General features: G+C 42.6%; 1 protein-coding gene across 2 annotated transcripts in view; it reads right to left on the bottom strand.

Annotated features, from left to right (window-relative positions):
* LOC132824235 (dickkopf-related protein 3-like) overlaps positions 1–2,472 on the bottom strand; it is a 36,695-nt gene extending 34,223 nt beyond the window's left edge. Inside the window, exons 1-2 of one of the 2 annotated variants that reach the window (XM_060838550.1) lie at positions 2,432–2,472; positions 1,816–1,936 (exon numbers count right to left, since the gene is read on the bottom strand). In XM_060838550.1, the coding sequence (XP_060694533.1) occupies positions 1,816–1,936; positions 2,432–2,448 (138 nt within the window). In that variant the 5' untranslated portion in view covers positions 2,449–2,472. Of the gene's footprint in view, positions 1–1,815; positions 2,087–2,431 lie in introns of those variants that run through there. The other variant, XM_060838549.1, reaches the window with a different exon arrangement.
* Positions 2,473–14,464: the final 11,992 nt, after the last annotated feature.

The raw sequence follows: 14,464 nt of genomic DNA on the forward strand, positions 1-14,464 counted from the left end.
GAGCCTGAGTGTTCTATAATAAGTGACCAGTCTCCTGCCTCCCCAAAGCCTGTTCACCATCTCTAAGGCACAAGTCAGGAGTGTGATGGAATCCTCTCCATGTGCCTGGATGAGTGCAGCTTCAACAGCAAAAGAAGCTTGACACCATCCAAGACAAAATCAACTAGGCGAAAATGAGGCTGAAGATGGAGAGTCGAGAGTGTGGCGCTGAAAAGCACAGCAGGTCAGCCAGCATCAGAGGAGCAGGAAAATCGATGACCCCTTGAAAGGCTTTTGCCCGAAACATCGATTTTCCTGCTCACCTGATGCTGCCTGACCTGCTATGTTTTTCCAGCACCACACTCTCAACCATCCAGGACAAAGCAGCCCGGTCGATTAGCATGTCATGAACCAGAGTTGAGAAGTGTGGTGCTGGAAAAACACAGCAGGCCAGGCAGCATCTGAGGAGCAGGAGAATCGATGTTTCGGGCATAAGCCCTTCTTCAGGAATGAACCACCCATGTCACGAACCACCCTCAATGTTCACTTCCTCCACCATGAATAATTGTGACAGCAATGTGCATCATCTACAAGATGCACCACACCAATTCACTCAGCTCCTTCAACAACACCTCTGTAAAGCCTGGTAATTTTACTGCTCCTTCACTGACGCTGGGGTCAAAATTCCAGAATTCCCTTCAGAGTGTTCCCACCTCCCAGTTACTGCAGCAATTCAAGGCAGCAACTCACCACCATCTTCTCAAGGTGAATTAGGATGGACAATAACTGATGTCCTCTTCACGTCATGAAATTGTTTTTAAACTATTTTTGATCAGATATTGGAGAAACTCAGCAGGTCTGGCAGCATCTGCGGAGAAACAGAGTTAATGTTTCAAGCCTGATATGACACTTCTCCAGTTCTGAAAAACCACACCGAACTCAAACCATTAATTCCCTTCCATTTCTCTCTCCAAAGATGCCGCCAGATCTGCTGAGGTTCTCCAGTATTCTGTTTTATCTCAGGTAGTTAGAGCTGCAAGAGATTAGAGATTGGGATGAAGTATGACCATGGGAGATTTGAGTAGGAGGAAGAGAATTGAAGTTGGAAAAACTGGTTAAGGAAGAGCCAGTACAGACCAGTAAAAAGTGAGGTCTGCAGATGCTGGAGATCAGAGCTGAAAATGTGTTGCTGGTTAAAGCACAGCAGGTCAGGCAGCATCCAAGGAACAGGAAATTCGACGTTTCTGGCAAAAGCCCTTCATCAGGAATCATTCCTGATGAAGGGCTCTGGCCTGAAACGTCGAATTTCCTGTTCCTTGGATGCTGCCTGACCTGCTGTGCTTTAACCAGCAACACATTTTCAGCCCAGTACAGACCATCCAGGGTGTTCAATTACGTCAGATTTATTTTTGAAAAAGACAGCCAACCGCATTTCCAAGAGGGAAAAAATATCCCAACCCAACTATAACTAAAGCAGTTAGAGTGTCCGATGGCCTCCATAAGGAGCCAAACTTGTCTGATAGGAAGAAACTTTTCGAGGAATTAAAATCACTCTGAATGATGCTGAGTGAAAAATATCAAAATCGGGAAAAGGAAAAATTATAACTGGGCAGTTAAACCCAACCACTTTCTAAAACTGCGCAGTAATTCTCTTCTCTCCCACAATCCATCATCCAAAAGCAAGTAGTCTCGTTTAGAAGAAAGCCAAAAGTATTAATGTCATTGAGCAGCTGTAAACTCTCAGTACAGGGTTGGATGGATAACTGCTCTGACCGTTGCAATATAATAGAATTCAGAAACTGCAAAATAAGGCGCGTCCGAAATGAAATATTTTACCTCCCGGGCGGCTCCTTGTAGCTTCTGCTGTGTGTCCTCCATCAGCTCCTCCACCTCCTCAAACATCTCCCGGAGGCTCGTTTGGTCCACGCTCTCAGTCGCATCTTCCTGGAGCAGTTCCCTGTGCAAAGCAGGAATACAGTGGGCAAAGGGGGCCACGGACAGAAGCAAGAGGAGTAGGGCGCTCTGCATTATGTACGATGTACCACGCTGTTTCTGCAGCTCTGCAAGATGCACCGCCCCGATACAGCAATCTCTGCGTGACTCACCGCTCCCCTCCCCTGCAGACCCTGCACCTCCCCTCTCCTCTGCTGCAGCCCGTACACCCTGCACCTCCCCCTCCTCTATTGCAGCCCGTACACCCTGCACCTCCCCTCTCCTCTGCTGCAGCCCGTACACCCTGCACCTCCCCTCTCCTGCAGCCCGTACACCCTGCACCTCCCCTCTCCTCTACTACAGCCCGTACACCCTGCACCTCCCTTCTCCTCTGCTGCAGACCCTGCACCTCCCCTCTCCTCTACTCTACTGCAGCCCGTACACCCTGCACCTCTCCCCTTTCCTCTACGGCACCCTCTGCACTATACACATCTCTCTCTTTCTCCTCTAGTCTCCGCACCGTCTCGAACTCCCCATCCCCGGGAGTCTCGCGCTTCCGGGTTCCTCTTGGCTCCACCAATCAGCGGCTCCGCTCACAGCTCCGTGTGCTGCCGCTCCAAGAAGATAACAAAAGCTTTGCAGGAGCGTGAGAAAGCAAGGAGGTTGTCGGAAAATGCTCCTAAATTTTAGCAGCATGTAGTGAGTTCGTACGTGTAAAGAGTTTTGCAGTGATAGATGGCGAGTTGGCAATAAAAGGGAGGGAGTTGACAATAGTATGTAGTGAGGTGGCAGTAATAGGCAGTGTAATGGTAGTGAGCTGTTAGTGATCGTGCATTGACATTAATATGTAAGGAGTTTGCAACACAACCTTTCTCAATGTCAGTCTGAATCTGGTAACAGGCTAAGAGGAATACTGACACAGATATAGCAGGCAATCGTGTTGAAATCTTTTCACAGCCAACAAAATGGAAATGTAAAAGCTCTGAATCTGTATTTTTATGTTAAAATTTCAGATAGTGAATTATATTCTGGATGTAGGTTCGCTTGCTGAGCTGGAAGGTTCGTTTTCAGATGTTTCGTCACCATACCAGGTATCATCATCAGTGAGTCTCCAAATGAAGCACCGGTGGTGTAACCCACTTTCTATTTATAAATTTGAGTTTCTGAGGGTTGGAGATGTCATTTCCTGTTCTTTTTCTCACCAGGTGGTAAATGGGATTCAAGTCAATGTGTTTGTTGATAGAGTTCCAGATGGAATGCCATGCTTCTAGGAATTGTGCATGTCTCTGATTGTCCTAGGATGGATGTGTTGCCCCAGTCAAAGTGTGTCCTTCCTCATTCGTATGTGAGGATACTAGTGAGAGTGGGTCGTGTATTTTTGTGGCTAGTTGATGTTTATGTATCCTGGTGGCTAGTTTCCTGCCTGTTTGTCTAATGCGGTGCTTGTTACAGTTTTAGATTAGATTAGATTACTTACAGTGTGGAAACAGGCCCTTTAGCCCAACAAGTCCACACCGACCCGCCGAAGCGCAACCCACCCAAACCCATTCACCTAACACTACGGGCAATTTAGCATAGCCAATTCACCTAAACTGCACATTTTTGGATTGTGGGAGGAAACCAGAACACCCCCAGACACGGGGAGAATGTGCAAACTCCACACAGAGAGTCACCTGAGGCAGGAATTGAACCCGGGTCTCTAGCCCTGTGAGGCAGCAGTGCTAACCACTGTGCCACCGTGCTGCAAGGTATTTTGTAAATTACATAGTGAAATACATTATAATGATTGTGTTAATGCAGCACTGAAGTAACAATAAACAAACTTAATATAGCTCTAAAATTTGTGGTGTTTTGATCATAATGGAGATGTTTAAGATCTAATAAATAGAAAACTTATTTCTCAGGTCCATGAGGACGAATAACAGTAATTACAAAGTTAGATCCCATTCAGTCTGAAGAACTGAATAAGCTGAGAGACAGAGAAGGGTGGTGGAGACTTTTTTTTTCAGATTGGAGGCCTGTGACCAGCAGTGTTCCACAGGGAATGTTACTGGGTCCACTTTTTTGTCATTATATAAGTTATTTGGATGTGAATATAGGAGGTACAGATTAGATCAAAATTGGTGGTATAGTGGACTGTGAAGAAGGTTATCAAAGATTATGAAGAGATCTTCATCAATTGGGTCAATGGACTGAGGAGTGGCAGATGGAGTTTAATTTGAATAAATGCAATGTATTACATTTCTGTAAAGCAAACAAGGGCATGACTTATACAGTTAATGGTAGGGCCGCAGGTAATTTTGTAGAACAGAGGGACCCACGGGTTCAGGTATACAATACTGTGACATTTGTATTATAGATAGACGGGGTGGTTATGAAGATGTTTGGTATGCTTGCCTTCATAGCTCAGCCCTTTGTATATAGGTCTGATCCATTGGTTGTGTAATTGCTTACCTCTGTCTATCACTTGCTGTTTATTTTGTTTGACTCTCATGTATATAGGAGTTGGGATGTCATGTTGAGGAGTTGGAGTCGCCCTGGTATAGGAAGGATATTATTAAACTAGACAGGGTTCAGAAAAAAATTACCAGGATGTTTCAGGGAATGATTCAGTGGCTGTAAATCCATTTATAAATGGTGAATAAGACATGTTGCGAGGATTCCCATTCCATTCTCATTGCCACCAGCTTTTGTTGGTGCTCAATAAGCATGTGAGTGGTGAGTTGAACTGCCTTGAATTGGCTGGCTCCATTGTGAGACTTGCAGTCTCCTAATCACTGCACATTTCATGGAGTTGGGCAAGCACCTCCATGAGGAATCATGAATCATAGTCTGGATTATTTTGGAAAGTTGAGAGCACAAACTCTTACAAAAGCATTATCTGAGTGTAAACACAGGTGTATAGAAGTGTTGATTTTGCTTGATTCATATCTTTATGACAATTTATTTTGTCTGTGATCTCTTTTGTCAAAGTTTCAAAGCTTAATATTTTCATTAACCTATTTTTCGAATCAGCCAGTTTCGAGATATTATTACACATCTCTGAAGCAGGTGAGACTTAAATCTCAGCCTCCCAATCCAGGAATAGGGATACTGCCACTATATCACAAGAGAACCCCTTGGTTCAGTGCTTTTATTTTTCTCTCAGATCAGTTCTTTGTAATCATTGTTTCATTGGGTTTTTTAAAATCTATATTTCTAATCAATCTGTACAGAGATGTAATTACACACCTACATTTAGTGTGCTTTTGCTGAAACCCTCCAAACCAAGCAACATCCTTGTAAATCGTTTCTGAACTCTTTCAAGATTTAACAAGACCTTTCCTAAAGCCAAGAGAGTAGAGTTGAAAGCATCTGACCAAAGTCCCATTGTACTCATCTCCATCTGAGATAACCTTCTTCTCTGTTGGCTACATCACCAATTTTGGTGTCATCTGCAAAATTATGAACCATACCTCCCATATTCAGATCCAGATAATTTATATCAATGACAAAAAACAGTGGACCTAGCACCAGTCCTTACAGTATACCACTGGGCACAGGCCTCTGCCACCACCCTGTGTCTTACACCTTCAAGTCAATTTTGTATCTAATTGGCAAGCTCATCTTGGATTCCATATGATCTAACCTTGCTATCCAGTCTATTCTATGATATCGAGCTGACTCACCTCATTACTATAGTTTTCAGTGCTATTTCGAGAATGTTGTCAGGGCCCATAGCCTTTGCAGCATCCAGTGCCTCCAGACATTTCTTAAAGATTGGCACATGTAATGCTGACTTCAGAAGGAGACCAAGATGAATTATCCATTCAGCACTTCTGGCTGAAGATTGTTGCAAATGCTTCAGCCTTATCTTTTATACTGATGTGCTGGCCTCTCCTATTATTGAAGATTTAAATATTTGTGGAGCCTCCTGTTCAACTGAGTTGTTTAATTGTCTGCCACCATTCATGACTGGATGCAACAGGACTGTAGAGCTTAGGTCTGATCCATTGGTTGTGTAATTGCTTACCTCTGTCTATCACTTGCTGTTTATTTTGTTTGACTCTCATGTAGTCCCGTTTTATAGATTCACCATGTCGATACCTCATTTTTTGGCATGTTTGGTGCTACTCGTGCACACTTCATTGAACTACAGTTGCTCCCATAGCTTATTTGTAATGGTAGAGTTAGGGTATGCTGAGGTTGCAGAATGCAGTGGAGTACAATTCCTTTACTGCTGATGGTTCACAGCACCTCTAGATTAAAAGGCAACATTTAAAAGGCAGCTGGATGGGTATATGAATAGGAAGGTTTTAGAGGGTTATGGGCCAACTGCTGGTAATGGGACTAGATCCGTTTAGAATGTCTGTACAGTATGAACGAGTTGGAGAAAAGGGTCTGTTTCCATGCTGTATAACTCTATGACAGATTAGGGATTTCCAAATGAAATTTCTGCAGTCTTACAACCTACCGAATTCCATCATGTACAGCAGTGTTTCTCAACGGGGGCAGAAGCGCCCACTGAGGGGATTTTGCCTTCCTTCGGTGAGCGTTGAAGTCAAAGAAGGCGGCAAGGGGACACTGAACGACTTTGTAGAGAGCTTACCAATCACTTGGAAGACTGCTGTGTTATAGAGTCATAGAGATGTACAGCATGGAAACAGACCCATTGGTCCAACCTGTCCATGCTGACCAGATATCCCAACCCAATCTAAACCCACCTGCCAGCACCCGGCCCATATCCCTCCAAACCCTTCCTTTTCATATACCCATCCAAATGCCTCTTAAATGTTGCAATTGTACCAGCCTCCACCACATGGTTTGGCAGCACATTCCATACACGTACCACCCTCTGCGTGAAAATGTTGCCCCTTAGGTCTCTTTTATATCTTTCCCCTCTCATCCTAAACCTATGCCCTCTGGTTCTGGACTCCCCAACCCCAGGGAAAAGACTTTGCCTATTTACCCTGTCCATGCCCCTCATAATTTTGGAAACTTCTATAAGGTCACCCCTCAGCCTCCGAAGCTCCAGGGAGAATAGCCCCAGCCTGTTCAGCCTCTCCCTATAGCTCAAATCATCCAACCGTGGCAACATTCTTGTAAATCTTTTCTGAACCCTTTCAAGTTTCACAACATCTTTCCGATAGGAAGGAGACCAAAATTGCATGCAATATTCCAACGGTAGCCTAACCAATGTCCTGCATAGCCGCAACATGACCTCCCAACTCCTGTACTCAATACTCTGACCAATAAAGGAATGCATACCAAACACCTTCTTCACTATCCTCTCTACCTGCAACTCCATTTTCAAGGAGCTATGAACCTGCACTCCAAGATCTCTTTGTTCAGCAACACTCCCTAGTACCTTACCATTAAGTGTATAAGTCCTGCAAAGATTAGCTTTCCCAAAATGCAGCACCTCGCATTTATCTGAATTAAACTCCATCTACCACTTCTCAGCCATTGGCCCATCTGGTCTAGCTCTTGAGGTAACCCTCTTTACACCTCCAATGTTGCTGTCATCTGCAAACTTACTAACAGTACCTCTTATGCTCGCATCCAAATCATTTATGTAAATGACAAAAAGTAGAGGGCCCAGCACCAATCCTTGTGGCACTCCACTGGTCACAGGCCTCCAGTCTGAAAAACAACCCTCCACCACCACCCTCTGTCTTGTACCTTTGAGCCAGTTGACTATCCCGAATCAGTCCTTGCCTTTCCAAATACATGTACATCCTGTCCCTCAGGATTCCCTCCAACAACTTGCCCACCACCGAGGTCAGGCTCACCGGTCTAAAGTTCCCTGGCGTGTCTTTACCACCCTTCTTAAACAGTGGCACCACGTTAGCCAACCTCCAGTCTTCCGGCACCTCACCTGTGACTATCAATGATACAAATATCTCAGCAAGAGGCCCAGCAATCACTTTTCTAGCTTCCCATAGAGTTCTCGGGTACACCTGATCAGGTCCTGAGGATTTATCCACCTTTAAAGTTTCAAGACATCCAGCACTTCCTCCTCTGTAATCTGGACATTTTCAAGATGTCACCATCTATTTCCCTACAGTCTATATCTTCCATATCCTTTTCCACAGTAAATACTGATGCAAAATATTCATTTAGTATCTCCCCCATTTTCTGTGGCTCCACACAAAGTGCACCTTACTGATCTTTGAGGGGCCTATTCTCTCCTTAGTTACCCTTTTGTCCTTAATATATTTGTAAAAACTCTTTGGATTCTCCTTAATTCTATTTGCCAAAGCTATGTCATGTCCCTGTTTTGCCCTCCTGATTTCCTTCTTAAGTATACTCCTACTTTCTTTATACTCTTCTAAGGATTCACTTGATCTATCCTGTCTATACCTCACATATGCTTCCTTCTTTTTCTTAACCAAACCCTCAATTTATTTAGTCATCCAGCATTCCCTATACCTACCAGCCTTCCCTTTCACCCTGATAGGAATATACTTTCTCTGGATTCTTGTTATCTCATTTCTGAAGGCTTCCCATTTTCCAGCCATCCCTTTACCCACGAACATCTGCCTCCAATCAGCTTTCAAAAGTTCTTGCCTAATACCGTCAATTTAGAACTTCAACTTTTAGATGTGGTCTATCCTTTTCCATCAGTATTTTAAAACAAGTCGAATTATGGTCGTTGGCCCCAAAGTGCTCCCCCACTGACACCTCAGTCACCTGCCCTGCCTTATTTCCCAAGAGTAGGTCATGTTTTGCACCTTCTCTAGTAAGTACATCCACATACTGAATCAGAAAATTGTCTTGTACAAACTTAAGAAATTCCTCTCCATCTAAACCTTTAACACTATGGCAGTCCCAGTCGATATTTGGAAAGTTAAAATCCCCGACCGTAACTGCCCTATTATTCTTACAGATAGCTGAGATCTCCTTACAAGTTTGTTTCTCAATTTCCCTCTGACTATTGGGGGGTCCATAATACAATCTCAGTAAGGTGATCATCCCTTTCTTATTTCTCAGTTCCACCCAAATCACTTCCCTGGATGTATTTCCATGAATATCCTCCCTCAGCACAGCTGTAATGCTATCCCTTATCAAAAATGCCACTCCCCCTCCTCTTTTGCCTCCCTTTCCATCTTTCCTGAAGCATTTGTATCCTGGAAGATTAAGCTGCCAGTCCTGCCCATCCCTGAGCCATGTTTCTGTAATTGCTATGATATCCCAGTCCCATGTTCCTAACCATGCCCTGAGTTCATCTGCCTTCCCTGTTAGGCCCCTTGCATTGAAATAAATGCAGTTTAATTTATTAGTCCTACCTTGTCCTTGACTGTTTGACTCACTTCTGTTCTCAGCTGTACCTGTCTCAGATCGATCTCTTTCCTCACTATCTCCCTAGGTTCCCCCCGCACCTTACTAGTTTAAATCCTCCCAAGCAGTTCTAGCAAATGTCCCTGAAGGGCATTGCTGTGTGCTGGTGGATAGTTGCATAACATGAGTCTGTTATTTTCCCTGCACCCATGGAGGCGTGCACTCTGATTGGTTGCTGCCCTATTATTGATAGTCTTCTCTGTGAATGGCAAACCATTTGAACTCGTTCGCAGTTGGCACTGATTCTACTGCCGAGATCAATATCACCTAACTCATGTCGCTTCTCGGAAGATAAAACGCAGCTTTTCAACTGTTCTACTGGGTGGCAGAATGTATGCACAATACAGCTAATTGGCCAATCAAATTTTGCCACTTGTCTGAGCATCTTAAAATTATCATGATAAGGTAATACCCATATTCCATCAGGGTATTTGAGCGACAGTGTAAAAATGGCCTCATCGAGTAAGAAAAAGTGCAGGCAGTACAGCATGGACTATTTGCGATATGGCTTTATTCAATCTCCATCTAATAAGCAGTTACCACTGTGCTTACTCTGCGAACAAAGTTTTTCCAACAAGGCCATGAAGCCTTCCCGTCTTATTAAACATTTGGAAAAGAAACACAGTGACAAAAAGGACAAAGATTTGGCATATTTTCAATTATTAAGGAATAAATTCAATCAGCGACCAACGATTTTCACTGCTTTTTCAAAGATGGGAGCCACAAATGTGGATGGCCTTGTGGCATCATACAACATAGCGAAGCTAATTGCAAAATATGGTAAACCTCAGTCCGTGGGTGAATCGTTGGTGCTTCTAGCTATTGCCAAAATACTATCACCTGTGCTACATCAGGAACCATCAATGACTATCAAGCGTATTCCTCTTAACAATGATTCCATGAGAAGGTGCATCGATGAAATGGCCTCAAATGTTGATGATAAATTATGTTCCCTTTTGATATCGAAACAAATCGCCTTACAAATCAATGCAAGTACTATATGTGAAAATCAAGCTTTACTTTTGGGGTACGTATGTTTCATCGACAAAAATGAAATATGAGAAGAACTACTTTTTGTTCTGGATCTACCAACAGATACCAAAGGTAAGACTATCTTCGACTGCATCAAGGATTATTTTGATAAAAAGTCTGTTCCCCTCAAAAACGTTGTTGCCTGTGCACGCATGCTGTGACAGGCCAACATCGAGGATTTGTCGCATTATTAAAGAGAGAAGTGCCACATGTTTTCACAGTACACTGCATTATCCATCAGCAGCATCTAGCTGCAAAGAAACTTAGTGAAACCCTCAACCATTCTCTACAAGTGGTGATAGATGTGGTAAATTATATAAAGAGACATGCTCTGAATGAACGACTTCTCCGCTAACTCTGTAAAGGTAATGAAGATGAATTTCTGCAATTGCTGCTACACACAGAAGTGAGATGGCTCTCGAAAGGAAAATGCCTCAATCGTTTCCATGAACTGTTTGATTCTATCATCAAATTCCTACACAGAAATAATGAAAACCTTTGTATGAAAGCCGAAACCGTAAAACACGACTGTGAATATCTCGCGGATATATTCAAGAAGTGCAATTCGCTGATCATGCAGATACAAGGAGATAATGTGAGTTTCATAAAAGCAAGGAAGGCTGTTACATCTTTTGTTGCGAAACTTGATCTCTATCGTCGGAATATCAGTCGTCGTGAGTTTTACCAGTTCCCGAGTTTAAACAATATCGCAGAAGATGTTACTGCTGATCAATTACTTATCTACTCAGCTCACATTCATGCACTGCAGGATGATATGAAAATACGATTTGCTGATCTTATCGAGATGGAGAACCCTACATGGCTGGCTGACCCCTTTATCTCATGCGCAGAAGAAATGGATATTCGCCTTCAGGAAGAAATGATAGAGCTCCAAAATGACACTGCAATGAAAATTCGATTTTCGCAAATGGTTGAACCCCTTTTTTGGATTCAAGATGCCACCCGATGTCGTTTCCCACTATTAAGTGAAGAGGCAAAACAGTTTGCTCTACCATTTCCTACCTCTTATTTGGTTGAGAAAGGATTTGGTGCTGTTGCCAGAATACAAGATAAGACCTGCAATTACATGGATGATGTTCAGCATGGTGACCTGAGATTACTTTTGACAAAAATTGAACCAGATGTATATAATTTAGCAAGACAACATGAACCATAAGGATTGCATTGACTATTTTGCTATCACAGACTAACTTATACAGAGTGCGCTGAAAGTAGGTAGACAGTAAGAACAGTACTAAATGATCACATTTATTTTTTGTTGCATATAAAACATATTTCACAAAAGTTTTCCGTTTTGAGCACTGCAGTGTAATGCAGTTATATGTACAAAAACAGACTTTGGTGATTTGGAGGCATTGCATGATTTCAAGGATAAGAAGGGGGTGTTCAATACAAAAGCGTTGAGAAACACTGATGTACAGTTCCATAAGCGTTTCTAAGTTTGTCAAAACTTGCCCCTAACTGATTGCAGTCAACCAATCAGTTTCCTTATAAATTTTATTCATGCAAACCTTCATTTGTGTTAAAATTTCCAGTCTTGAGTTGCTAGATCTGTTTGAAGTCTGTCCCATTTAGTCTGGTGATAATGCCACACAACGTGATCTAAGGTATTCTCAGTGTGAAGGCGGGACTTCATCTCCACCTACACTGTCATAGACATGTATCTGCAGCTGACAGATTGGTGAGGAGGAGATCAAGCATACTTATCCCTCTTGTTGGTTTGTTCACCACCTGCCACAGCCCCAATCTAGTGGCAATACCTTTTGGGATTTGACCAGCTCAATCAGTAGTTCTGCTGCTGAGCCATTCTTGGTGGTAGACATTGAAATCCCCACTCAAGAGTATATTCTATGCCCTTGCTACACTTGGTATTTCTTACAAGTGATGTTCAATGTGGAGGCAAACCGAGCAGCCAGTGGGGCGATGGTGGTGTTAGTTGAAGGTGGAGGATTATGTGATAACCAGCAGGTTTCCATGCTCATGTTTGACCTTGTCCATGAGATGTCCAGAGTCAATGTTAAAGTCTCCCAGGGAAACTTCCTCTTGACTGAATACACTATTCAGCCACCACTGCTGGGCTTGCACAGCTTGTGAGACTGGACATACCTTGAGATGCTAAAAATGGTGTCTGGGATATTGCCTGTCAGATATGCTTTCATCCTGGAATTTAAGTTATTGAACTGTGCCAAAATATAAAGTATAGGTAGACTTCTAGTTTTGATGCAATTTAAATTTGTCGATGATACACACTGCTAGAATAAATGTTGGAAGTACAAAGAAAATGTCCAAGAAAAGCATTCCTTCCCATCAGGGCATCTGTAGCACAAAGGTGGCAATCATGATACAAAACAAAATGGAGGGCACACTGTTAACAAATTGGCAAAACAATTTAGATACATGCTGTAGTTGTTGGTTTAAAAGGAGAATTGTAACTAATAGAAATGAGTTCAGAAATGCTGTTGATAATTTTGAATAGTGAAGTAGATTTTGGAGTTACAATGAGTAAATTATGTTACGACACAGGGTCAACCCTCCTGCTTAATTTAAACCAGCAACACTGCACAGATTTATCCTGTGCAGTAATCTGTGAAACTTCAAGAGGCCAAGAACTAGTTAAAGTAAAAATAACAACTTTATTTCTTAAAGTATAACAGAGAATAATTAACTAACAACTATTTACAACTCTTTCCTCTAACCTATCTTTTACCTTCCCCTTCTACAATAACCAGTCCGATAAAACCCCCGATTAAGATTTACCAGAAATTCAAGTTTTCAAAACTGGCTAAATGTTAAATTTTCTATTTTGGATCTTCCTGTGTCTTCTTAGGGATCATGCTTCATAGGTCATGGATCAATAAAAGTACCTTTTAAGAGAGCTATTTTTCAGGCAGTCTCCACATGCTGGTGGTTTGGCAGTTCTCCTCCCAACTGTTCAATTTTCCCCGATCTTATACCCCCAAAGCATCAGATTGTGTCATTGGGTTTAAGGTTAGAGGGAAAAATTTAAAAGGGACCTGAGGGGCAACATTTTCATACAGAGGCTGATGAAGGTCTGAAATGAACTGTCAGAGGATGTGGTGGAGGCTAGTATAAATTGCAATATTTAAAAGGCATCTGGATGGGTATTTGAATAGGATAGTTTAGGATATCTGGTTGGCATGGATGAGTTAGACCGAAGGGGCTGTTTCTGAGCTGTGTACCTCTGACTCCAAGTGTTATTGACATTTGGGGGTAAATAATCTAATGGCATTAATAGTGTTATAATTATATAGGCAATTAGATCATTCATCTTCTAAAAGATTAAAACTTAGTAAGAGTTGCGGGAATAAGGAGTAAGATAAGCTTATAGAAGAGATAAATGATTGATGTGAGATTTAGAAGAAATATTAAAGGATGCTGTTAAGATCCATAGTTAGTCTCCCTTAAGCATGTGATTTCCCTCTCTTTTACGTTCTCTCTGTCTTCATTTTTTTTCTCTCTCTCTCTTCTCTCTATCTTCCTCCCCCATCCCACAACACATCATCAGCATAAATATCACATCTTCTGAGCTGCTGTTAGTGCTGAAGAACGTTCACTGGACTCACTGAACTCTGTTTTGTCTCTATAGTTGCTGCCAGATCTGCTGAGGTTCTCCAGCAAATTCTGTCTTTGTTTATGTAACATAGACACAATGCTCAAATCAGCAGTGTGTTCTTTATACCTGACGCACTGCAGAACTTCACCAAGGTTTCTCAGACAGCACTTTGCAAACCCACGACCACTTCCATATAGGAGGACAACGACAGCAGATACTGGGGAACACCACTCAATTCCAAGAGGAGACAGCCCATAACAAGGCACAGAGAGCCTGTACATGTGGAGAGGTGCTAGACATTAGGGTCTTCACCCTGAAAAAGAGAGAATCTTAACTCTTGCAGGAGAGGATTAGGAATGCTCATGCAAGGATGCTGAGACATCCAAGTCTTGCCACTTGACATACTGACTTGGAAATATATCACCGTTCCTTTAGTGTCACTCAGTCAAAATCCTTGAATTCCTCCCAACAGTATTTTGCGTCTACTTACAAGACATGGACTACAGCTATTTACATATTCTTCCTTTGTATATTTGTTCATGGGATGTGAGCAGCACCGGCAAGGGCAGCATTTATTACCCATCCCTAACTGCCCTGGAGATGGTT

Source organism: Hemiscyllium ocellatum, chromosome 18, assembly GCF_020745735.1.
Source record: "Hemiscyllium ocellatum isolate sHemOce1 chromosome 18, sHemOce1.pat.X.cur, whole genome shotgun sequence".
In the NCBI taxonomy this organism is placed as follows: Eukaryota; Metazoa; Chordata; class Chondrichthyes; order Orectolobiformes; family Hemiscylliidae; genus Hemiscyllium; species Hemiscyllium ocellatum.